The following is a 27,218-nucleotide window of genomic DNA, read 5'->3' on the forward strand; positions in this document are numbered from 1 at the left end:
TAGGAAAAGCATTTAGGAACAATTTAGGAATTCCAACTAGAATAATTAAGAATGCACATTAAGTAATAATAATAACAGGGTTGGGGTCAATTCCACTAATTCAATTCCAATTCAATTCTTTATCCCTTTAAATTCCATCAAATCAATTCATTATCCAAAACACTTTCCTACATTCCTTTTCAATTCAATTAATCTCAATTCCAAATCCGGATCACTTCTACAACCTTCAATTCCAATTCCAATTGCAATTCAATATTTCTCCCACACCAATTCCTTAATACTTAACGGTTTCATTCTTTGTTACCATCACTTAAGTTTTCAAAGTGATCAAACACCAGAGGCTTCTCTGACATTGTGAAAGTGTTTGTCCAAATCAGTAGGCAGTGGGTCCTCAGCCAGTCCAGGTTCAATCACAAAATCAGGGTTCTCATTAACAGTCCAAGTCAAAAACACAAGCAATCCTTAAAAAAATTATATGTTAACACAGTCAAAACTACCACAATCCTTCTACCCAACAAACAAGGGGAGTGAGGTAGGTCCTTATAGTAAGTTTTAGAACAGTGGGTAACTGCAAGTAATTGAGATGGTTCTTGGGATATATCCTTCCCAACAAGAGGGCAGGACTAAGACACTGTCTTGTATTAGGTGGATGAGGAACTCATTGGCTGAGATTCAGATAACAGAAATTCCTCAGTTGCTAGGAGGCCAGGAAAAATTTACCTGAGAAGCTGCTGAGAAGCATTTGCTTGCAATTTTAATAATAAAACATTGTCTTGTAAACATTGTATTGTCTAAATCATTGAAAAATGTGATGAAAACACTATTACAAAATAAAATAATTTAAGAACAGATTATACATCATTATAGAGGATTCATAATGGATTAAAAAGGGTAAAATGTTAAAATGATTCAAACAAGGTACATGAAAAGCATTGCCAATTCAATTTCTGAAGTTTGGGATATTGACAATTACAAATTCAATTCCAGCTTAAAATGTCTAAATTCCAATTCAATTCCAATTCCAAAGACTGAAATATTCACAATTCCAATTCAATTCCAATTAGAAGAATCACAATTCCAATTCATGCATTTGAAGATTTGAGTTGGAATTAGCCCCAGGAATTTCTATTTAAATTGAATTGACCCTACCCCTGAATAATAATAAAAATAATACCTTGATAATGCTTGAAACATTAACTGCATTTCCCTGGCTTGTACAGCTTGTTGATGAAGCAACTTCACATATTTAACATGGCCATGCCTTAAGACTAATAAATTGCAGGTATGTATTAAAAATCCTTGCAGAGTGCCACAAATTTGTTTGAAATTAATCTCCAGATTTTTTTTTTTTAATTATTTCTGTTCTTATGAAGTCCTTCCTTGGGAAAATCACAAACCAGTTTTATAGGTGACCATAAATAACCAGCTTCTACAGACTGGTAGCACGAGGGTTCCAGGATCAGCAGTGTTGGAAATCCTAGATGTACATTTTTTGTTAACAAACCCTCAGAAGAAAGCATTGGATCTAGATGACATAGCCTACATAGCAATACCTCATACTGGTCTGAAGCTCCCACTGTCTAAACTAAATAACTACAACAACTTACTAAAGTTGTTTGCATGTAGAACACCTACAAGAACATAAAAAATAAAACATAAATGACTAGAGTTCAGCCTGCCTTCACATGTAGGCTTATCAATCCTTCCCCCAGATAGGAGGCCTGGAGGCAGCAGTTATTTAACATTTTCCACCCACGCACAAAGCAGACGGTGATACAACAGCCCCACCGATGCCAGACCACAAACTGAAAAAAAAAGTGACAGCCTCTGACTAACACTAAAATATGTTAACCGACACCCTTGCACTCAGCTTTACACCACGGGGAAACTTGAGTTCATTTCTACAAGCTTTTAATTTAAAACTTACCGGATCAGTACCTTGTTAGATCTGAATCACAGTAGGTCTTTTCTTTATTAAACCTAAACTATATAGTCTACAAGAAAGAAGATAGCTACTATAAAAGGTTTATATATCTATATCAGGGTTTCTGGAGAATGACAAAAGTAATTGTTTAACTGCAAAATTATTGTATTTTTTAGTAAAGAATTAGTCAAATTGAACATGATCATTAAACAAACCTAATGGATTTGGGCCCTCTTTGAGATTGCATATCTAGCCTATTTAGAACAAACTATATAACTCGATTGTGAGTTTCTGTCAATCTCAGCAACTCTGTGAGTATCTCTGTTGCTGAGCCAGTGAACCCTGAATAAAAAGGACGCCCTATGCAAACATTGCCAATTTTCCAGCCCTTGCCCACAGGACTGGCAAGGTCATTGATCCAGAGCAGATTTTCAGGTACAAATGTCAGTTCTGCACTGTGCAGCCTTAAATCAGTGGACTCTGGGTACCTTGCTTGCAGTTACTTATAGCACACAAAGTGACTTTTGGTTTTCTGATCGATACCGATTATTATTATGTAATCTGAATCCAGTTAATGGCGTTCATTACATTGCTGGCAAAGTTATTATATTTTAATTTTGAAATATCATAATACAATTCATCTTAAGAGTTTAAACTAAACAAATACAGTCCTTTATTATTAAAACTGCCATGTCTGGGCCAGGCATTGAAGTCTGCAATCTCTTGGATATTTTTACTTCTTTCCGAAGAATGCAACAGAAATGGAAAGGTGAATCATTAAAATGAAATGAAGGGAATCTGCACTTTTCCATTGAAATAGAACAGAATTGGCTAGGGTTAAATAATAATAATAATAATAATAATAATAATAATAATAATAATAATAATAATAATAATAAGAAATACTAAATACATTTGTCTCTTTCTACACCTGTCATTTCTTGTGGGATTAGTAATGCAGGTACCCCCAACACCACCACTATTCTGTGAGACTAGAATCAGGAGATTGTGTTGCAGGTTGAGATTATTAACATCCACCTACTCAAGGCAGGAGAACGATCTTTATTTTATTACATATATCAATGCATCTATCCATCTAAATGATGTGATATTTGTTTTAGTTTACATTTTTGTAATACAATCTATTTGTCTATACAGACTGATTGTACAAAACATTAGGAACGCCTTCCTAATATTGAGTGGCACCTCCTTTTGCACTCAGAACAGCCTCAATGTGTCATTGTATGGACATTACAAGGTGTCTAAAGCGTTTCACAGGGATGCTGGTCCATGTTGACTCCAATGCTTCCCACAGTTGTGTCAAGTTGGCTGGTAGTGGATCTCTATGCCTTCAAACCTCACCCCAAAGATGTTCAATAGGATTGAGATCTGGTGACTGGGCAGGCCACTGCAGTAAGCTGAATTCACTGTCATGTTCCTAGACAATCCTATCCTTGTGGCATGGGGCATTATCCTGCTGAAATCATCCAATAGCAGATGGATACACTGATGCCATGAAGGGATGTACCTGATTTTCAGATATCCTGTGGCATTCAAACATAACTCCAGTTTTATCAAGGGGGCCCAATGTGTGCCATGAGAACAAACCATGATGAATGATGAATGCATACACTCACGAATGGCACACAAACACAATCCAGGTCTCATTTGTGTCAAGGCTTAAAAATCCTTCTATAACCTGTCTCCTCCCCTTCATTTACACTGATTGAAGTGGATTTAACAGGTTACATCAATAAGGGATTCACCTTGTCAGTGTATTTCATGGAAAGAGCAGGTGTTCCTAATGTTTTATACACAAACATATATTTGCGAGTTGTGTACTGGACATTTGACAACACAAAATCTCTGCACTTGTTATTGCAACGTACAGTTGCACTCTACGGAACTCCTTGCCGAGAGACATTAGAGCAATACATACCCTGTCTCTCTCTGAATCTCATTTAAAAAACGTTCCTGTTTGATCAGGCTTTTATTTAAAAATATGAAGTATGATTTTGTGTGTGTGTCTTTTCTGTTTTTATTAAATTGTGCAGCGCCCTGAGATGCTTTAGCGTATATGGGGGGCTATAATAAATTAAAACTGAATTAAAACTGATTAACAGACATAAGGCCTAGCAGAATTCAAGGTATGCAAGAATGGATCAGAGTGCAGGTACCAAGGTACAGCAGTCCAGTTCAGGTTGACTTCTTACCTTAACGCCCCTCTACAGTACGCAAGCATATTGTCATGTTTCACAAGACAGGTTACAGACTATGTAATTGATTCATATTGTTTGCATCTACAAATTGTACATTTATATAGTATAACCTTATAGACACATACCAAAGATATAGATAGAGGGATTTCTCTCAGTCAACAAATCAATTGTGTAAAGTTGTGTCGGACTAACAGATTCCAATGTTAGACCCTCTGAGGGAGTGAAGTCGGGACCACTCTTCTGATTGTACACAATACTCAGAGGAATTAAGTGAAACAACACCTAAAGAAAATATGAACCAAAAAACAAAAAAAGTGTGAAGCTCTCCAAATAAGCATAGTATGATTTCAAGAGGATGCATTCTGTAGCCTTATTTTAACATCCTCACTTAGAATCTAGCACCCATGCCCCTATTTTATGGCCTGTAAACATTAGAGAAAACACGTTTTTCAAATCAGGCCACATCTGTGCCTTGTATCATAGATAGCAAACAGCATTGTCAAACTTAATGAAATGTGTGTTATTTGTTTGCTTGTTTGTTTAAAATATGACAAAACAAACTCTTCAGTATTAAAACATTGTGTGCATGAAAAGACCCTTTCTACAAAATACAAATCCAAGCTTCCAGGCGTGTTGTTGGTTTCCCTGTGTGGGCAATAAAATGAAAGTAAACAAGTTCCACATTGTAGGACCCTCATCTCATCCCCCGTTATAACTTCCTATTAAATAGTGCAATCAAGATTAGCAGAACAAAATTAAACCATTTTAAACTATTTAATCAAAGCAAACTTTGTGCTACAGTATTCAAGGGGAACACATGCAGACTTGTATCTCATGTACTGTAAATAACATGAGGGCACTGACATTGATTTTAATTGAGTGCACGCAAGTTACTGATGCTGTGACCTGCAGGTCCATCCATGTGATCAGGGTGCAGGAGTACACCTGTGTGCTTTTCACTAGTTTCACACTTTGGTTTTCCAGAATAGCTCAATCAATATGTTTTCCTTTATCCTGACAATATGATCTACGGCTGAAGCAGGCATGTGATGTGTTCTAATGACAAGCTCCAACAGCAATACAGATGAGTTGTTTAAGAAATAAATAAATATGCATGTGTGTGTTTTACTTTTGCAGTGTGAAGCGGCTGAATCAACATTAGGTCATCAGTGGTCAAAGGTGAGTGATTCTCCTTTATGGTAACCTGACTCAGCCGCACAACTCCTATAGAAAGAAAATACTCCTCCCTTAATGTAAACTCCGGGCATCAAAATGATGGCACTAGGCAAAATCTAAATTACTTTGCTTAATCAAACACCATGTCCCACCATTGTCCTGGGAAAGTAAGCAGAAATAAGAGTCATTCTTATTATTATCCACACCTACTTAGATCACCCTGCATTTGACTGTGTCAATATGCATGCAAACTCACTGTGGAGTTGTCCAGGACAGAGCAGCCACTTAGGGAGTAAATGGCATTTCAATTAAATTAAATTCAGCTCCTTAACATCCAATTCAATTTAGTTAAACAGATGACATGAATTAAATCTGTAAACAAACTGAGCGGCTTTTTAATTGCCCTTCATTCGATAAACAAAATACTAATATGTGAACATAAAAAAACCTACAGTACCTATAGTGTTTCTAATTTTTTTTTAATAATACACTCAATGAATAAAGAAATGCACAGGCTGGGCTGTATTATTAAGCTTTTTCACATTATGATAATACGAGTATATGATTATTCTCCAGCAGTACAGTGATTCCCATTTCTAATGCAGAGTAGGGATGACTCACACATGGCACACAAATTAATGTTCTTACTGAGATCTTCACAGATTATGTTAAATGCACTGCTTTTATGAACGTTTTGTGTTGTTGTTGATTTCCTGTCAATGCACTGCACTCATTTTGTCAGGAAGTCCTGCGGCAAAGTTGCTTCATAACTGATGCGCCGGTGTAATCCAATACAGCGGAACAATATCTGCCAAATACAGAGTTCATGATATACTCGTACAACACATCTCTTTGTGTGCAGTTTAGAGTAACCGGTATCTGACGAGTAAGCCAGGGACACATACAGAGCCAATCCGTTTAAAAACAAGCGGCATGTCATCGCTGTCCATTGATGCGCTGCCAAACAAGTTCATTATGCAGCGGAATGGTGGGGGTTTTGTATAGCAACCCCAGCATGGATGCTGATGTTACGAAGAGGAGCACAATATTCACTGTCTAAACCTCGCAATGTGAAGCATGACAAAGAAATACAACTCCATATGCGGCAGCAGAGAGATCAAGCATGGGATGCATATGCGTTGTGCAGGATATCAAACACGGGAGCTGTAGCAGTCATGGAAACGGTGTGAAATCAGGTTGAAATCCTAATCAATACTACAGATTGCCTGACTATAACATTCAAAACACGATGATTCTGAGCGTGTGGAGGCTTTCATAACTGGATTAGCCTGCTTAACCCCCTGTCACAGCTAGATCATAAGACTGTTCCTACCTATTCAATACCTGCTGCTAGTTGCAACCAGTGCAGCTTAGCTTTCGCGCCGTCCGGATGGCCTGGCTTCCCGAGGGTCGATCCTCACTTCTGTCGTGAGGCACCAGTTCCGCAAGAGCCTTGATGTTTTTGCAAGAGCCGGTTCAATTGCACAGATCGGGATGTTTTCCCAGCTGCTCTTTCCCTGCTTTGCACACTCTCTTCCCGGGTTAGGGATGATCAGCGTCACTCACCCTCTGCACATGCGCTCTCTGCCCACTCTTAAAGGGAAAGACGCAACCTGGGATCGTGCCGGTCAGAGCACCTTGAACTGAGGTTTACACCATCTCCACCAGAAAAACTAAATAAATACACCATTAACAGACAAACTTGTTTTAAATATATATGTTTGTACAATTTCATTATTTTTATTTTGTGCAGGGATACATAAAATGTACCCTTATAATACTAGTGTGAAATAAATATCGTACAATAATTATATTTTAATTATACATTATAGTTGCTGCTGCTGATGTTGCCTGCACGTACTATACTGGGTGCAGTCTATTTTTATTCATTGGTATTAATCAGATGCTATACTAATTTCACACTAAGCTGCAAATTAGTGTAAGTAAGCTTTTTCTACAAAAATGCATTATTTTTTTATGAAGACGAAACCTCCACAAAAGCACTCCTTAGATTAATGAACAATGACACACCATCTTTAAGAACCGTCTGAAAGGGTGACTTTTTATTGCAATGCATCTTTCTATGTGCCTGCATTGCGTGGCATAACCGGTTATACTCTAGTGCCACCTAGTGGTAACATCTTACAATTGCAATGTCCCCCAGTCACAGGTTAGACAGGTTTAAACGATGAGTCGTAGTTTGAATACAGGCGTGGCCATGTGGTGCAAATAATATGTTGATTAAAGCGATAACCGTGTATAAGGAAACAAACCTACTTTAATGGATACTATTTATTAGGCTAAATGGGTCCTCAAATTATAGTTTCAATTCAAGGGTTTCAACCGCATGTGTACATTATTTTCTTCATGGATTATCCATTTACCATTACAGGGAAACGGAATTAGGAGAGATGCAACATGGAGAATTCAAAAGGTTCAATCATATATATAAATATTGACTATGACACTCCCATTGTTCTGTGTATGTATGCATTTGCACTACATTGTTTAAGGGATCTCAAACCTGTACTTTGCTAATGAAGTGCAAGGAAGATAAATATTTTAGAGTTTTCAGGTTCATTCTGTGCATCACAAGGAAACCTTGAAAAATGTATTCCTTCTAATGTGTCATTAAAGTAAAAACCACCAGCAGTATATAGATTTATAAGGGTTTATTCCAGAAAACAGACAGACACTTGTATTTTCTACAATTGCAACCACCACATATATAGTCAATTTGTGAATAGGAAATTGATCACTTCCATAATTCATACACCGACTTCCAAATCTGAACTACATTTAAAATTTATTTCAAGATTTTAAATAGACAGCAGAGCCTAAATCTAAAAGTCACTTTAGCTTACCACAACACCAGTCCAAAAGCAAACCGTCAGACAATTTGAAAACATGTCTTATGCAAGAAACAATAATATATTGGTGACAATCTACCCATTCAGTTTTACAACTTAAAGACTGAGCATTAGAACCAGGCATTTGTAATTTACGGTAATGCATTTATCACAGTACTGCAAATACTCTTTAAATATGGAGGGTTCTAGAGACAATTTATACCAGAATGTTATTTTTATGCTAAATGTGTATCACAGTAGATGTTGGATAGTCAAAGATAGTCTAAGTGTATACACAATTCAGTAATGCAGACTATGGGGCTGATAGTACCGGCATGTGTAAAGTGTATAAGGTATTATCCATCCTACTAAACTTTTAGGATGTTTACTTTCCTTAAAAGCATGGCAATCAAGATAACTGTACTATGCCAATCCAATTCACAAAACTGAAAAAATAACTCACTCCATATGATTTTCTATGGTGAAATGTCTCATGGAAAATTAAAATGCTCAGTTTAAACTGTCCAACTTCTACTCTATATGCCACAAGAATAATGCAGAGGAATGGGATTACATAAACGTGAACTGCACATTTTTATTCTCAACATCTTGCTTTTCTCCTACCATTTGGTTGTCAATATTTAGTTCAACTTTATATAATACACAAAATGATTAAAATCAAGTAAAAAAAAACAGGTAATTAAAACAAGACTGCTAACAAGACATGCAGACATGAAAACTATTTTCTTTGTTAATATAAATGCTCCAAATTACCAAAGGTATAAAGTTAATTGATAAAATACGTATATTGTTTTGGTATTCATTTTTGTGAATTTTGCCGCCAACTTGACACATTTTGTAAATACTTATACTTATTAGACTAGTATTATATAATCCAATAAAAAATGGACCAAATATTAAACAATGGTAAGAAAATGAAGAGTTGAGAAAAAAAGAAACTAAACATTAGATCTGATGAGTAAAATATGCATTAGTTGAGGATTATTATTATTTTTAAATGGTTGTGAAAACTCAAACAAAAGGCACAGGTAAGCCATACACACACACACACACACACAAAAGATGTTACTACAAAAATAAGAAATACAGAGAAGCAAATCCCACAGCAAGAGAACGAGGATGCACAAATAATAATATCAAGCTTTGCTTAAGTTTGTAAATTCAAACAATATATACAAAATTATGGGAAACACTGTTCCCGATAATTACATACACCCTTCAGTGTGAAATATGGAGATCACTGCCTCCGATATATACACAGTGGTAGGCAAAAACTACCTTCTTTTATTACATTATGGAAGACACTGCTCCCGATAATGTTTTTAGGTTGAGAAATAAACCTGTACCAAGATATACGTCCCTGTTGGTTTTTTGTTTTTTTTGGTAGTACTTTGACTAGCAGGCTGCGATTATTTTATGCATGTATTTCTTGGTACCATCAAAATAATTGGCCCTGTACAAAGTCAACAAACATTTCACATTTCAATCTTGACCTTTTTAAAAATTCTGCACTTTAGTAAAACAGAGATGTAATTTTACACATTGCATTCAATGTAATTGTTTCAATTCAGTTCATTGGCAAATGCAAGTCATTTTCATCACGGACATACTTGTTGGTAACAAGTTTATTTCAATAGCAGATGCTGCTTTTATTAAACCGACAGTATGACCGTCATAATTATGGAAGGCACTGCTTCCGATAATTATATATTAAAAAAATTGTCTTAAAAAATACTGTTTATAGTGAACCCTGTCACTGATAAATAAATAAAAAATAAACAAATGCATATCTCAGTGCCAGATGAAGACTTTTTCTTCACATTATTCCCCCCCACCCCCCACCCCCCACCCCCCAAACTCTCATGGCCAAATGAGACCAGGCAAGAAATAGCAAGCTCACACACTGAATAACAGATAGGATTTGGTAACAGAATTTTGATCTAGAATAATTTAACAATATCTGAAACACAAATGAATGGTTATGGAAGATCAGTAACTGACTAAGTACATTATGCGCCTTGTTACATATACTGGATGTATACCTTTCTAATAAATACTAAACTTTGCTACCAGAGAGCTACAAAATATAATTGTAATGTGCCCACACTGAAATGTGTCCAATGCCATTCAAATGCGCTTCAATTTCAAACCTAAAAAGGTTTCACACAACTGATTCTCAGGAATCAGTTGTATTGTCCATCATATTACCCAGAATATGAAAGCACTACTACAAAATAACAGCATTGAACTGTATATGCAATCTTTAAATTAGACCAACTATGTTTATGCTTGATTGATGTGCAATTATAGCACCATCTAGGCTATATCTTTCCTTCTGTGTCAACCTGAACTCCACACACTACTCTGAATAAAGGTCAGATTAAGCAGTAAGAAAGCCACAGAAACTCTGTGGGTAAACATAAATATCACATGCTATTAATGTCAATAAAAAGGCATTCTCTGAGGTACAGCAGTGATCAGAACAACTTGTAGTATATAGAATTAAGTTCATATTTATGATGTGTACCAATACATTTTACGAATCACAATTCTAAATAGTCAGCATTTTTAAAAGCAGGCAAATATCAATTCAAACAAACAACCCCAAGTTTGATCAGTTTATGACTTCATATGAACATATTTGAGAGCTGCATGGGGAGAACAGGTCCAAATTAAGGGAATAAATTAACACTACAGTCACATAAGCTGGCAAGAACAGTAGTTCTTCAGGGTGCTGGGGCTTAAATGCTTAAATCTGGTAAGCATTGTTTGAATGTCATCAAAGTTTGGGATCTGATCTTTTCAACAAGGGGATTATTTTTTTTTTATATTAAAAATAAATTCAAATAAAAAGGATATTCAGCAGTTTCTCTCATTCATTTAATCTCATTTCATGTTGATGAAGCTTTACACTTCATTGTCAATTTCCCACACATCCCCCGAGAGGGCGTTAGCAGAGCCCTGGATGGTCCAAGTGGCCAGAGCAAACTGGTTCCGGAGAAGGTCGGAGTTGAAGCCCTTGGGGTTGGTAAGGAGAAGGTTAAGGTGGTCGATTAATGCCTGCAATGTGTGTTCACCAGACCCAAAGAAGATGTGGCGGAAAGGGTATTCCTTTGGCGAGACATAGGGAGACAGGAAGTTGTGCTCCACCTGTTAAAAAAATAGCTCATTCAACAACAGGAATCACTCCACATGAACAAATTACCAAAAGAGCAGAGATCAGTGCAGGCACTAGGCTAAGGAACCCAGGTGAAACATTATATTACATGTAAAATATATGGGGGGGGTGAATTACTTACCAGAATAAATGGAAAAAAGAGCAAAAATCCAAACTTACACATTATTTCCCATAGAGGTCCTCTTAAATTAACTGCCTCAAAATTACACTAAAAGTAAAGAGACTTAAGCCATATGGAAACGGACTTTGAGTCCTCAAATTAAACTCAAATTACCTCCATGATGCGGTTGTTAATTAAGCGACACATAGCAACATCATTCAGGTCACTGTTCTGGATGTCGGTCATCAGATCTCGAGCAGCTCTTGAGAAATCTCCATGAGCAGAAGCCATCCAGTTAAGAGTGAGGTTGGCAGACTGTTACAGCAAGAAATGATAATTGATTAAAATGGGCAACACCCTAGTATTAAGATGTTTAGTATCTTCCCGAGACAGTACATTGTCCATGAACACTTAACAGTCTGATACTTCTGGAATTAAAAGGCATTACCACAACCTGTGGTTTGGGATTAATACAAAATCTGTTGTTCAGGAATAATACCTTTCCAATATTAAATAGGATCAAGGTATGGATCAACAATTTTCCTCAAGGGATGCATTTAGAAACAGTACCATTTCCTTCCATTTTTGCTATTTTTCTACATGGTATCTGGAAGCTTTCAGCCTTGCTAACTAGGGAATGGTTCATGGAAAACATAAAAAAAAAGTATTTAAAATTCAAGCTCTTACCGCCTGCAGCTGAGATTTACGCTGTCTGAGTTTATAGATCACGGCTCCCAGACTCTTGGTGTATCGGTCCACATCTAACCTGAGCAGGTGGTCATGGGTCAGTCGTAACGCCATTTGTCCAGCTACTTGTGCAGCAGCAACGGCACGGATTGAAATCTGTCCATTTGTAACGACATATAATTTATCCTGGGTATCCTCTGCTGTTCCTAAGTACTGGTATGGTTGAATTGTCTAGAAAAAAATTAAAGTCAAATCAGTAAGGACAGAAATGCCAAACCCATAATAAAAAGTACTTCCATTCATTCAAATAAAATGTTCACTTGATACTTTAACTCACCTGAATAAAGCCGAACGAAAATGATGGAATGCCAGAAAATGAAAGGAAGGAATAGGCCGCATCATCCATCTTCATAGGTACCATGCTAAAACCATTAGGGAAGAAAAAGGGAATACTTTAAAGTTTAAGCTGACCTTCAAAATACAGTACATCAATACCAATATCTCAAACAGTTATTAAAATGCACAGGAAGGGTCCCGTTAATCAGCAATGCATTTGAAGTGTCTTTAGAGTACATTTCTAGATTTTGCTTTACTAGAACTATAAAAGTTTCCCAGACTTACAGAGAACTCTCCCAGTATTCACTTCCTGAAGTGCTGTATATAGTTCCTGAACTGCTGCTGCCTGGAGCCTTTACCTGAAGAATTCAAAAACACCATTTGTTAATACTCCTTAAGATCATGTCACCATGAAGCCATCATTGGATGAGAACAGATTTAGGTTAAAAAGGAGTGTTACCGAGTTTAATGTGCTTCCAATAAGGCTGTACAATAACGGACTTGCAGAGGCTTGAAATTTGTCAGACCCTGGAAAGGCAGAATTAAAATAATTTTTCATATAACAAAGTCCATCATCGGTTTGTCTATGTAGTGCATAGATTAAACAAATGGGTATCGTGAGTCATACAAAGCAAAGACAGTAAAATATATCTTTGCCAACAGCCAATTGAAAAACATGACATTTCTGTAAAACTCACCCAAAACAACTCGATCCAGGTTAATATAGGCAGCAGCTTTCAAATGCAACATCGACATAAAGCCCTAAAATTAAAATTAAAATAGTAATTAGTACTCTTTGAAGAGATGAGGATTTTCTAAAATAGCACACATTGAAGAAGCTCTTGCCTCCTGCCACTCAGTTGCTCCGACACTGCCAAAATCACCAGCACTCCAGCTTGCAAAGACGAGGCTTCTTCGAGGCATGTATCCGTCTGAAGGAAGAAAAACAGACCAACTTTAAGATCAATACTGGCCATGTGTTGTTATCAAATTGATAGAACTGCATTATTAATTAAATAGAAGAAACACCTGCAAAAAAATATATATATATCTACAACACTGAAAAATGACTGAATGAGTGAAAAAATCTTAATTCCTTGTCCTACCAGCACCCAGTACTCACTGACCAAATAAGCGACATGTGCTGCACTAAAATGGTGATCCTGGATTCAGTGATTCGAACATCTGAGAGGCTTCTGCAGAGCTGGGACCACAACAGGCACTTACACATGGAGAGGCCTATTGTATTGGGACTTATCAAACAAATTGTGACACTGCGCACATCTTACCATTCTTCATCTCCGTAATGGCCCTAGCCAGCTCCATCAGGAGGGTTGTGCCCACAGTGGATTTGGCAAACCCTGGGCCCCAGGAGTCCCTCTGAGCACCGATCACAACGTAGCGATCTGCCAGACAAAACAATGGGATGAATGAAGAGAGTAATTAACTGGTCACAAGTGACAATGCAACAACAGTTCAGGATTCAAGACACATCAACAGACATTGTAGTAGAAGGTAAATAAAGTTGTTTTGGCCTAAACTCGCTTGACTAAGGGAATGATGACCTGGCCATGAAGACAAGGCCATTAGAACCCCTCTACTAGATGGAGTCAAGGAGCTGCTGGATGAGGGATGGAAAGGAATGAATGCTGGGAAAGTGCACATGTTGCTGGATACTTATGCTTAGGGGGGAGTTTGGAAGTGAGATTGGGGCTTGTCTTCAGTTTATAAACTACTTGTATACTTCACTTTGTCTCTGACTCGCTTTGTGGATTTTAATACATTTAATTTTTAAATTACTGAACGGAACTGAACTTTTATTATGGTTATGCAGTCTACTGCATCTGTTTCCATGCAGGGTACTTCTGTACATCACTTTGTTTATGAATGCAATGCACTTAAATCTTGAATAACCTATGTAATACTGTATTTAATTTTTATATCTCCATCTATTTCGATCTTGATATGTATGTAGATTTACAGGAGTGAAAATGTATGTGTAAAGATAACTGCAGCTAGACTTTCTTTAAAATGTAATGCACATTTGTGTACATTCACCTGGATCAACCAATCCCTTGATTACTCCAAAAATGTTGTGAATGCTTTTCTCCACCAGGACATTATTCACTTCCACTTGAACCAGGTCGGAGGCACTATTCAGCCTGTAGATCACATCCATTGATCCAGACCACTCTGTGGGTGCAAGATCCCCCGACAGGTTTCTGCATGAAAAACAAAAAGCACAAAAAAAAATATATATATATATATCATAAAGGGCTCTTCACCATTCAGTACCACAAGAACCATCTGTCCAATATCTCCCCCAATCTTCATATTTGAATATCAGTATGACTTTCACCAACCCTCCATTCCATTTAACAAAGATGAGTTGGCAAGTTCAAGATTTCAAACTATAGGTGATACTATACAGGTGATGCCAACACACAAACAACTGTCAATGTCAACCAAACTCTTCCATAAAGGTTGGGAAACTAACCATGAAAAGATGTGAAAAAACATTAAGAGTACTGCAGGAAAGAGCTAGATTATACACCAACCCTTTAGCACCATTAATTGGTTGCTATCAACTGAAAACAAAGGAGCAAATGTTGAAACTGTGACTATGAATAGGGAGTTGGTAAGAAAATTGCCATTTCAAACAATCAAGACAAACTGGAAAATGGAAGGGTTAACTTTCAAGTAAAATGCATGCAGAATGGACATACGTGAATAGCTTTTTTGCAGCATCAGCGGTGATTGTCTGAGCCAGGATGCCAGGCAGCCCAGAGGATGTGGCTGGTGGGAACTGAGTGTGGTTGAAGGAGGGGAACCCTGGGGTATAGGGATCTCCAGAGCCCAGATGGACCTGTCATGAAACCAATAATTTCTTATCAGTTTTAATGAAGACTCATACCTGCATCGTAGAAGATTGGCATCAGCATTATTAGCAGCCTTATTTTGCAATAGATACATTTAATAACCCTGTATTACTATATTAGAAATATAAATGTACTGCAATAAAATTACTAAAATACATTTTTTTTTTCCCAAAAGCGTGGCCCTGGAGTACAATTTGTCTGCAGGTTTGCATTCTGTCTGAACTCTTAATTACACACAGTACTCACATGACCAAAGAGCTCAGTATTAGTTGGGAGGTTTCTGTACTCCTTACGGTCTGGGTAAATCAAAACCGCAGCAGCCTTCACTTTCTCAGCATTGGCCACCTATAAAGGAAAGGATACATCACATCTTCAAAACCTGTACTCAAGACAGTTTAAACTCTACCCTTATGAAAAGATCATTTAAACCATTTAAATCATCATTTAAATCATGGAGGAAAAAACATTACAATAATCTTCATTCACACATAGAAAAAGTTCACCTTTATACATTTTCTCAGATCAGGAGAGAAGAATTTTAGGAGACTTTCCAAACACTCACCTGCTCTGCAAAACTCAGTTGCCCAGCACGCACCAACACTACACTTCCAGTCAAGTTAATGTTCTTTTCCATCAGCACTTTAAAATCTTCTGGCCGGCCTTGGTAAGCATAAACCAGACTGCCCTATAGAACGACAGGAAAAAGTCACACCACAAAAATCTGAAAGCACTTCTATAGATTAGCCAATTAGAGGAAGGCCTGTATTTTTGTTTTTGAAAGTTCAAAAATCAACTTACTTGGAAAGTCATTTATATTTACACATGTAATTATCTGCTCACATCAGCTTTCTTACCTTTACGGTTCCAGTAGCACTGTAGGACAGATATCCCTTTTGTGAGGTATAAATTTCAGTGTCTCCAATTGTAACTTTGTTGCTTTTTGTGCTTAAATAGAGAAGAAAATAAACAAATACAAATCAGGGAAAGCAGGGTCAGAATTTGGTTTTTAAAATGTATTCACTATGCTACATCCCCTTAATACTAATAAGGAACTCTAATATTTTTGTTAATTAGGATTTAATTAAATATGCAGTTGCCAAAGAGAACATTTTCAAATTGGAACTGCACAGGTGTTTTTTTTGGTTTCCATTCCAGATACCTTTCAATAACAGTTCCAAATGCAAAACCCACAGATGTTATAGTTACTATGCAAAGACATATTTAATAACTACAGGCAATGTGTTGCATTCATGAAATACAAAATGGAACAGAATACGTCTCCTACTAACCTATGAAGAGTTTGAACTTTGATGAAGTGCTCATCAATCCAGGGATTCATACCGTAGCTTTTGAATTTGTTAAACGCTGTGCTGGCAAGCTTCTCATCTCCCTCAGAACCAGCCTCGTGACTATTTGATTTAAAATCCCTAAAAACACAAAGACCAGAGGATTTTGAAAGATGCATAATACGTACTACAAAAAAAAAAAAAAAAAAAATTACATCTGTAAAACCTGCAGGATTGCAAAACTATCTTTTAAAAGAGGATAAGAAACAAAATGAGCGATTACTTGATTTGCGTTTCAAATGTCTGAGTGGTTATTTTTGTGGTCAGCAGGTTCTTCAGATCATTCCAGTCCAGGGGGGGCTGCGGTTCAACAGGGGTCTCATCATCAGAACTTTCAGCAGGGCTATATTGAGCCTGGCTGCAGGTCTGATCCCCTGTTCTCCGACGTTCTGCTAAATACCCAATCATAAACCCTGAAAGACATGAGCAGAATCTTTTAAAATACAATTTAAATACACAAACCACAACAAACGAGAGTTGATTCTCAACAAGGTGTGAACTTTGAGTATGTAGATTTACACATGCACACACAAATCTGTACTTTAAAGTACAAAAAGTAAAAGAAAGTTACCGATGAGGAAGATGAGAAGAACTACAATAATCATGCAGCACGCGCTTCTGGGGCTCCTTCGTGACTTCACAATGCGAGGATCGTGGTGTTCACCAACAGAATTGCCCACCTCCTCATCGCCATCGGACAGCTTCATTTCCACATGGCTGTTTTCGCCCTCCATGTTCTGAGCCAGGCTAAAACGTGTGTAGGTAAGTGGCTCCCCACGAAACTGCAATGACAAACAAAGCACGGATTAGACAGGCAAGAGCCATCAAGAGCCCTGAGCTTTTATGCAATCTAGAATTACTTATTTCTGATGAGGTAAAATTTATAAAATGAAATTAAACAAGATTTTAAAGGAAGTTTGATGTATTGTTAGGTTACAGTTTTAGAATTTCTAAGGGAGTTTCCATTGAACAGGACAGCAGATGACACAAAAGTACAGTTCGTTATGGGACAGTGAATAAGAAAAGAACTTTTAAATAATCAGCGACTATTACCAATTCCAAGTCTTCATATAAAGAGATGTTCTATGCTACAAACATGGATCTATATAAGAATCTTGTCTACACATATCTGCAGGTTTTCCATTCCTTAAACACTCTGGCTTCAGAAAGAATTCCCCGTAATGCCAAACTCTCACGTTTGTCATGTGTCCTGGATTAAATCTGGTTTAAATCTCAGTCCCTATCAAAACACACAAACACTTCTTTAAAAAAAAAAAAGAAAAAAAACACACGAGATAACCTAAATAAATAAACAACTAACATTTAAAAAAAAAAAAATCATTAGACTTTGAGCTCAAAAATTCTCTTTATTTTGTTCTTGTTTTTCTGGTCCTTGTCCTTTTGCTTGCACAATCGATCACACTTGCTGCTCTACAATTGACATCAGTGACACCCTTTGGACTGAACTGACCCTAATGATTTCAGTTCTTCCCATGTCCTGCCAGTCTTTCCTGATCAGGTTATTTATACCACCTACAACTCCCTGGAAACATCTCCTCTGCATTTTCCTTCAAATAGATGTCATCTTATTATACCATCTCTTTGGTACTTAAGCAGCTTATCCACCTCCAGTAAACACAGGATGTCCAGCACTGGTTCCAGAGCCCCGCAGGTTTTATAGGTAATGTCTTAAATCAGTGTATTTAGACCTGGGGAACTCTGAACAATTAAGCAGGAGGTTTGGTAAATTCAGTTTTTGAACAGAACCCCCGAACACCCTTCAGCCTTTAATAATCAGACAATCCTCAACTGTAAAGGCTAGTTGCCCAATGGATAAATACCTAAGATATGTTCCTTACCTTCAAAAAGAAGTGTTTTAGGGTGACCTATATAATTAATTGGACTGGGACTCTGTAGCACCAGGACTGGAGATTACTGCTCCATTGTCTCAGTTGTTAATTGGCAGCCCTTTTTGATTTATCTTGCCTCCTTTGGACGGCTTGGTGGTCCTCCAGCAACAAATATGTTGTAATCTCCATTTTCTCTGGTGCTCTAAAGGTCACTGGACTTCACAGAACCCCGCACGTCTCTCAATGCTCCATGAAGTTCGATTCGAAGTCTCACATTCAAATTCATAAACAATTTTTTAGATTGATATTCCAATGACTTTGAAGACTATGAACATTGTGATCTCCTTAGATGCATGTACTAACAAGCGTCTAGGATTTCGCAATGCATTTTCAAAATAGTGTTGATTGTGTAAGTTTGTTCCCAATTACAAGAAAAGGAAGAAGTGTATAGCACCTAGGTAAGTTCTTATATTAATATATAAATTGTATGCAAATAAGGCTGTGCGATATGATGATATATATCGTGTGACGATAGAAAAACATCTATGCGTCGCAAAACCCACTCTTTACGGCAGTATTTTTCGTCAGTTGGAGGCTTTGTGTTCTTACCAGTTCTTCCTCACATGCCGGATGCAGGCAACAAATGTGCATCAGAAACACAGACAGACATGGAGGAGAGTGAACTGACACAGAATAACCAACATAACCAAAAGATACTTTAAAGCACAAGCCCACACGTTGCACCGCTCTCGTCGCTGGGCTAAACTCGATCTGCAAGCACACCCCACCACCGCTAATTTAAATGTATATAATTTGTATAAAATTAAAGAATACTAAAGTTTGTTTGTATTTTAATACATTGGAAAGCAATGCAATGGATGCAGAAAGTTTCATTTTCTTTTTATTAAGATGGCGAAGTGGTGCAACAGTTTTAATAATAATAAATAAATATTTTGCATTAACACCTGCTGTACCTGTAAGTAGAATTGAGACGTGACAGTCAGAGAGGAAATGTACCTGTATAGCAGATAAATGCGCCACTATAAACCCGGATGTGGAATACCTGAATCTATACCATTTTACAGCGCATATGTTGTGTGATTACTATTACGTGTGTTATTGTTGTTGTGTGACAGTAAATCATACTGTGTGTGTGTGTGTGTGTATATTATATATATATATATATATATATATATATATATATATATATATATATATATATATATATATGCATATATTTACCATCATAGTCGCCGAGTTTTGAAATTCCAGGGGGGGGTTGGGTTATTAACCCTTACCCCCTACGACAACTATCGGAGTGACGCTGACCCCGTTTTCTCCGGTAAGACTGGGGGGGGCTGAAACCCTTGAGCCCCCGCCTAGTCGGCGCCTATGACAGCCTGCATGTTGTATTTGTTAGTTTTGCATATTTAATGATTAATGAAATACTTGTAGTTTGAATGTCTTTGGTCTTGTTTTGTAGCTTGATTGGATAAAAACAAGCGATATATCGTGCATCACCCCAAACTTCTAAAAATTGAGATATTATTTAAGTCATATCGCACAGCCCTAAATGCAAGAATGAACAGCCTATTTTACAAAATAGTATGTCAACAATTAAATTAAAAACATAATTCACTACATTTTGATTTAACTGATAGAGAAATAAGTAAACAATCTAATCTTAAATACAAGTAAACAAATGCATCGATTACAGAATACATTTAGTTACATTAATTATATAAACAATACTGTTTAACCAGGATGTTTTGTAGACTGTTATTGTAAACCGTTATGCTCAGATGATTAAATGAAATAAGCATGACACACAATACACATTAAAAAATATTTAACGGTCACATCACCCTAATACTGAGAGTAAAAAAGGACCCTTATAAAAGGACGTTTTTTTGTTTGAGCACATTTATTTATGTATATCAATTACTTTCATTAGTGCTAAAGTGAAAACTGTAGAAATAAAAAACAAGAATATTTCATCATAAATCTGCAATCTGAAAAAGCCTGTGACAGGAATGAAGAGAGATCAACTCATTACGAGGCTCTGCCAGATTCATAATCCATTATCATAAACAAATGTTTCAACAGGAAATAATTTATAAATAATTAAAAATCCATGCTTACTATGTTGGAAATTGCTGATCTTGCTTGATCCATTGTAGCTTCTCAGGAACTCAAGGGCCTAGAAGGAAGTGTATGAATACAAATTAATCGTTACATTTTTATAGAAACTGAAAGGCGTAACTGGAGGTGTGGCACTAAAACATTTGTAGAACAGGTGCGACACTGTTCCCAACTGGGCGGGAAAAAAGAAAAAACAAGTCTATGAAGTTAGTCTAGTTAGTTTTGGCTCCTAGTGAGACTTGCTTGATCAAAGTACATATTTAGTTAAGCACCAATGTCAGATTTTATGTTTTGGTTTAACAGAATACTACAAACTGCAGCCAACTAGAGAGACTACAGCCTTTGAGACCATTAACTGACTTTCTGTATTTCAGCTTAATTTCTAGCTTGATATAGCCCACATGGTTCTTCAGTGCTTTAGTGTCTAATGCATACTTCAATACTATGAAAAAGAACAAGCATCAGAAGCAAACTCAAACAATTGTCAGCCTACATTAAAAAAAAATAATAATAATGTTTCACTACAATATTTGAAGTTTACCTTCATACTGCAGCAACGCATTATATGATTTAATTTTATAACATCGGTTTTCTTCATGCTAAGCTGTGCAATAAATAGCCCTCAATAGCTTGTCATCTGGTGTTACACACTTATTTCACTTCTCTTTAATTTTAATACAAATCTGAAAATGCCAGCAAGCTTTTGACTCCCCACATTCTTCAACAAAAAAAAAAAGAAAAAAAAGCAGAGGGAAGTAGTACTAGCCCACATCTCTCTACAGAAAATGGAAGGACTGCAGCACTCTGCAGATCACTCAGCAGTTTCTGATAATAGTTTCTAATCGATTGAAAAGTCAGAACGAAGCAGTATTATATTGCTTTTTCCATTAGCAGGGGAAGTGGCTGTAGCATCCTGATCCTTAATTAAATCATAAATAAAGATGGAAGAATACATTTTAGAGGTTAAGGTGAACCTACTGAAACTGTCCCCTCTTTTCATTTCAGGGTAGCATAAACAGGTGGAAGAAGCACTGTACTGTACAACCAGCAGGACTTTAAAACTTGCTTTTACGGGGTAACCATGTCACTTCTATGCATTCATATTCTCTTGTCTTTGTCAGCCCCTGAACTATAACACACATCAGTGGAATGAAGTGTGCACACATAGAAGGTCATGCTGATTGCTTCCCTGGAGTTAATGAATTTCTCCAAAAGGGGGAGCACCTTCTTTTAATTTTACTGAAAAACTGGCAGCCAAAGAGTATTTTCCAGGCATTTCACATGAACACATATTTCATACCCAGCCTGCAAAAGGTTCTGCAATAAGTGTGGAAACAACGTTTTTTAAGTTCCTCAATCAATATAATGACAGTTCTGCATGGTTGTATTCATTTGGTACATTAGAATACTGGTAATAAACACATCCACACACCAGCGCACAGATCAAGAGTGAACTTCCAGTTGCAACACTATTTATTTCTTAAATGGAGAGAGAGAAAAAAATAAAAACATTCTGCACTTCCTTATAACATGCTCAAACACCTGTAAGACAGAGGCTAACTTGTTTCAGACAAAAGCAGAAGCATGGTGTGTTGAAGTTGGGCAAGCACAATGAAGGAAAAGAAAAGTTTGCAGAACATTACAACATCATATGAACTACTTGGGTGCAAATATATATACACACAAACACACACACACACACACACACACATAAGAAAAATAAAGTGTGCTGCAATCCATTCTTAGGTTACTCCGATTTCTGCAAGGCATTGGGCCGGGTACTGAAACCTCTCAAATTTCATTAAGTTGTGGTTGTCAGACAACTCCCATTCAACAACACACCTGCACTATAGACTATAATGTATAAAAATACATAGAACAAAGAGCAGTGGTTTGATAGAAACAGTACCTACAGTGAAAAATTCAAGAGGTGAAGGAGTACAGTACTCAATAAGGGCGTAGAATGAGAAGAAGTGAAAAGGTGCGTGTCATCTGATCTCTGGTAGACACAGGGAAGAGTCATGCCCACTTCCTCAATGATGGGTAACGCATTAATCCATAAGTGGGTTGATAAACTATCTATATATTATATTAATCAGAAGTAATAAGTGACCAGAATGCAGTTTTGTTTTTTATGAAAGGCACCAGTTAATATATTGTGAGACAATCGTTAGCATTGAGGATTTTCTATTGAGGCGTTTAAAAGAGCTGAAAGGGACCTAGCTGATCCTCAACTATCATTAGAGGCAAACAACTACGAGTATAAACACGCCTATGAATTAAAGCAATTAGATGACTAATGCAAAAATCAGGAACAATTGGACTATTCCTTTAAGGAGAACAAAAGCTGTGCGAGCCATATGGTGCCCTGCTTCAGTCTGAATCATGGGGGGAAATTAAATTAAATCAATAATAGAAACTTAAAATTATATGAATTAAGAACACTCATGGCATACATAATTTCAGTCCAGAGAAAATGTGAGGCCTCTATAACCCTAAACTTAACATGTGTGAGCCAGCGATAGGGACATATGCATCACTGCTGTAACACCCTGCCCTACTATAAAGTACTTCTATCAAGAGTGCCACACGCCATTCATAATCAGATCACACTGCGCCCGCCTGTTCTTTAAACATGCAAATTTGCTTTCATTAATGAGCATCACCTAGTTTCTGACAAAGCCTATGAATTAAAACTCTTAAGATCCAGTATAATTAGTTTTGCATTTTTTAAATTAACTTTGCAATACATTTCTACAGTTATCAATATAAATAAATTCAGCCTAAATGAGAAGTTACAGCAGAAATCATTATTATACATACTATATTACATCATATTAGGTCACCTTATTGTTCAAGGTTTACATTTCCCTTGGGGGGTGGAAGGGGGGTAGCAGCCTGAAGGTCATCTTTTCATATCAAAGAAAAAGATATGCCACATTGTTTGTGGTCTTCAAGCCTCTTGACATCATGATCCTTTGCTTGTTGTTTTTTATTAGATAAGACTGTTCTGCAGAATGCTGATTGTTTACTGTAAGCCTATACCTACAACAGCCTATTTAGCAGCTGAATTTTAATTAGATTAAATATGAATTGGTTTTTTTCCATCGTGTTCTTAATCCTTTCTGACTTTCAATAGACAATAAGAACAAAACAGCACACTGCAGGAGACTAGCTACATCCAGGGAACAAAATGGCAAGCTTACTACACAAAGGAAACACCCTCGGGTAAATCAAGAAATACACATTTTGTACAGAAAGATGTCAAACACAGGTGTAAGGCCCACTGAATGCAGCTATTCCACAATTGACATTTGATGCGAGAAAATCGGATGTATGCAGTTTAAACTTTAATATATATATATATATATATATATATAGGCTGTATAGGCTAAACAACAAGGTAAGGAAAATATTTGACAATTTATTTTAACACCATCAGCAGTTATTACTGTTATATACAGTTTCAAGATCCTAACATGGTTAGACCTGGATTACTGTTAAATAATTTGGAAAAAACATAACATGCTGTAATAGCAGCATGATAATATTTCCAGGGTTTTAAAGTATTGCAGAGTAATATGATGTCATTGAATGTGAAAAGAAGGAGAGAAAACTGAAAATCAAATATTTCTGCAAATGAGGAGGCAGAGTAGCTAGTTGTTAATCCCTTTTGAAAAAGAAAAGCCACCCCTTTTGCTCCAAGATTGTTAAGAGTCATGTGATAGTCACACTGGAAACTGCTCGAACTAATATGAAGTTTCTCATGGGAAAGATGCAAGAAATGAACAGTGTTTGCCCTTAAAGGTGGTGTGACACTTCAAAGGGATACAGGCCATATATGATGGGTGCTGTCTTTTGCTATTGTTTGAACAATATACTAAAATTTAAATGTAAAATTATACTAAGCTCAAAGTAAAAATCAAATGCATTTCCTTTTACTTTAAAATGGGGTAGAGGGGTTGTTATTAAATATCAATTTAGTCTATACATTAAACATTAAATGTAATGGCTAAAAGTCTTGAAAAAGATCAAACAAAACAAAAGAAAAAAACGCTGTAATTTAGATTGTTCACTCTTTTTAAGTTGCAAGTGTTAATGTGTGCCTTCAGTCTGTACTTTTTACTAACCATACGTGTTGTCCTGGAAAGGAAGGACATTAAGGGATAAAGGGTTTTCAAGGACAGGAGATACATGTCTGCCAGTCATGTCAAGTTCACCTATTCTAGCTGTAGGCCTCAATGGGATTTCAAAGCAACTGCACAAACACAAACACACAAACCTAATCTCGTAACGCCAGCACACACCACAGAGTAACTGCACCGCTGCTTATATAAGAAATCGAAGAAAGACTTATATAACATTTACACTTTTGTTAGAAAACGTTTTGCCAATATACAAGATGTTCTCTGTGCTAAAATGCTGCCAATGATACCGATTTTCTAACACTGAAATTCCACAATATTTCAACAAAACGGTCTTCATCTTAATACCAGTCAGAATGAAAAAAGAAAAAAAAAAAAACATGCTATGGTCACGAACCGAGGACAAAAACGAACACGTGTTACATAACTGCTTCATATGAGCCGTGATTCAATTATCATAAATACACGCTGAAAAAGACCTATGTAGATTATCAGAATCACTGTATACATCATTAATAACTTCATAACGTTTTCAAAGAGTTTCTACTAGGTCTGGAGTGTCAAGGTCAAGACGATTTGCTTTCCTGCTAGTCAACCATGTGCGATCATGAATTATTTTAGTCTGCACTAGATCTGGTGCTGCAGCACAGACACACACCCTATAAATAATAAACGCAATGTAGAAAATTAATTACCAGCAGCACAGCGTTACATACATTTTTAGTTTTGTATATCTTTTTTAATGATGACTTCCTACTTACAGCCGATAAATACCACGTAGAAGCGAGGGACTGGTCGCAGCAAGGAAGTTATAATTTCTACATCCTGAACAGACATTATCACCCACATAAACCGCCCTTCTGTCATCTAGAATTTCATGATGGAAAGAAAATTGTCTAGCCTATAGTTAAAACATGTATCAATATTAGCTATTCATAAAAATATTAACCATAGCCTACTTATCTATACAGATTCATACACAGAGGTGTTAAATATCCCACTGAAAGTAGGCTAGGCTATATCTGCAAATCCAAATAATGACCAACCTACGTTCAAACACCTACCAGATATCTAAATATACATTTACTAAACGTAATAACAGTATATATACAAATAATATAATAACACGTGGTACAGTAGTAGGGTTGCCAATAGGCTATATCATGCCTTTCCCCCCTCTTCGTAGTTTTTGCAGCCGATCATCTTATTTAGAAATATACATGTCTTACCTATTCTTCTGAAGTGGCTAGCTTTCCCTACACCCCTGTACCCGAAGAGAAACGTGCGAGTCCGCAGCTCCACCGGCTCCTGCACTCGCTCCTCCTGTCCTATAAACACAAGAATCTTATTGCGTCACGTCCGGGCACGTAGTAGACGACGTAGTGTGTGTGTGTGTGTGTGTGTGTGTGTGTGTGTCCATAAGGTTAATGTCTTTTTTTATTGAAGGGGTACATGCAGCGTTGTGTTCCCAACAGAAAGCAGGGATTAAGAATATTATTAAGCATATAAGGCTTCTAACTATGTGTGTGTTTACGGTAGGTTGTGTAATTATGGGTCTCTAAGCTTCTTTAGAGCTAGACCTACTAGTTTAAATGTTTTTACCTTGGTGAATGCACAGTGGGTGGCAGAGCTACGGGTCCTTGGTGACGACTAGTAATCTTAATGTGACATTAGAGAGAAATAAATAACAGCCCCACTGAAATACAATAAAGTACCTCTTGTTATTGGGTTTTGTCTGATGCTCAGGAGCCAGGGCAAGAAGAGCAGTAGGAGGGCGGTAAAAATAAAGTACAGAAATAGCATTATGTAATTACACCTGACATTTATGCACAGTACACACACATTCACATCTTCACAATATAGAAGAATTGAAATAATTCACTGTTTATCCATTTCTTGTTCTTAGCCCTTGTATATTTCATAGTTGTATTTATTAATTGTGAAATAACTGTGGTTACATAATAATCACACATGAGTGTCACAGGAGACATCTAATAGGAGAGAATTTACACTGTAAAGTATCATTTAGACTCAGTAGTTCGTCGCTTTGGCGCATTATAGTGATGCTTGGTTTAAAAAATAAATTTAAAATTTAAGTAGAAAAATTAAAGCTTCCCACAGTGATTGTAGTGGCATGGTTTGCATGCTGATAAAAAGACTATGCTCATTTTCCATTCTAGCCTGGGCAACATTGAAAGTTGAAGGAAAGGAGCAAAACCACCAACCAGTTATCTCAGCTGCTGACCTTGGTTTTGCAAGAGCTAGAGTTTGCAGTTTAGTCCTATTAGAATTTCTAACCTATAATTAAGTGTTATATTCCAGTTTAGTCTGCTGTCTTTTCTTCACCTCACTGCAAATTCCAGCAT

At 36.7% G+C, this 27,218-nt stretch overlaps 2 protein-coding genes across 3 annotated transcripts in view; both read right to left on the reverse strand.

Annotated features, from left to right (window-relative positions):
* Positions 1-6,897, reverse strand: part of tnk2a (tyrosine kinase, non-receptor, 2a) — a 55,969-nt gene extending 49,072 nt beyond the window's left edge. The window contains exon 1 of one of the 2 annotated variants that reach the window (XM_066708969.1): positions 6,664-6,897. The gene's annotated coding sequence lies outside the window, so the exon portion shown is untranslated. Of the gene's footprint in view, positions 1-6,652 lie in introns of both variants that reach the window. The other variant, XM_066708968.1, reaches the window with a different exon arrangement.
* A 1,079-nt stretch (positions 6,898-7,976) lies between these two features.
* tfr1b (transferrin receptor 1b) lies at positions 7,977-26,178 on the reverse strand. Its single transcript, XM_066708970.1, has 19 exons — positions 26,082-26,178; positions 20,708-20,765; positions 17,287-17,497; positions 16,939-17,128; positions 16,659-16,796; positions 16,224-16,314; positions 15,932-16,054; positions 15,616-15,714; positions 15,217-15,356; positions 14,549-14,712; positions 13,780-13,896; positions 13,337-13,422; positions 13,189-13,252; positions 12,951-13,018; positions 12,776-12,849; positions 12,492-12,576; positions 12,155-12,385; positions 11,642-11,782; positions 7,977-11,339 (listed from the first exon to the last, which is right to left on the reverse strand). The coding sequence occupies exons 2-19, from the start codon at positions 20,738-20,740 to the stop codon at positions 11,097-11,099; spliced, it is 2,298 nt and encodes a 765-aa protein (XP_066565067.1). The 5' UTR covers positions 20,741-20,765; positions 26,082-26,178; the 3' UTR covers positions 7,977-11,096.
* Positions 26,179-27,218: the final 1,040 nt, after the last annotated feature.

Source organism: Amia ocellicauda, chromosome 7 (assembly GCF_036373705.1).
Source record: "Amia ocellicauda isolate fAmiCal2 chromosome 7, fAmiCal2.hap1, whole genome shotgun sequence".
Classification (NCBI taxonomy): Eukaryota; Metazoa; Chordata; class Actinopteri; order Amiiformes; family Amiidae; genus Amia; species Amia ocellicauda.

Bases quoted from the DNA above. Each gene is read 5' to 3' on its own strand.
- tfr1b (XM_066708970.1), bottom strand. From the start codon at position 20,740: ATGGATCAAGCAAGATCAGCAATTTCCAACATA. The intron at 16,797-16,938 runs GTAATCGCTCAT...TTGTGTTTTTAG, and splicing joins ACATTTGAAACGCAAATCAA to GGATTTTAAATCAAATAGTC. The intron at 15,357-15,615 runs GTGAGTACTGTG...GTTTCATGACAG, and splicing joins ATACTGAGCTCTTTGGTCAT to GTCCATCTGGGCTCTGGAGA.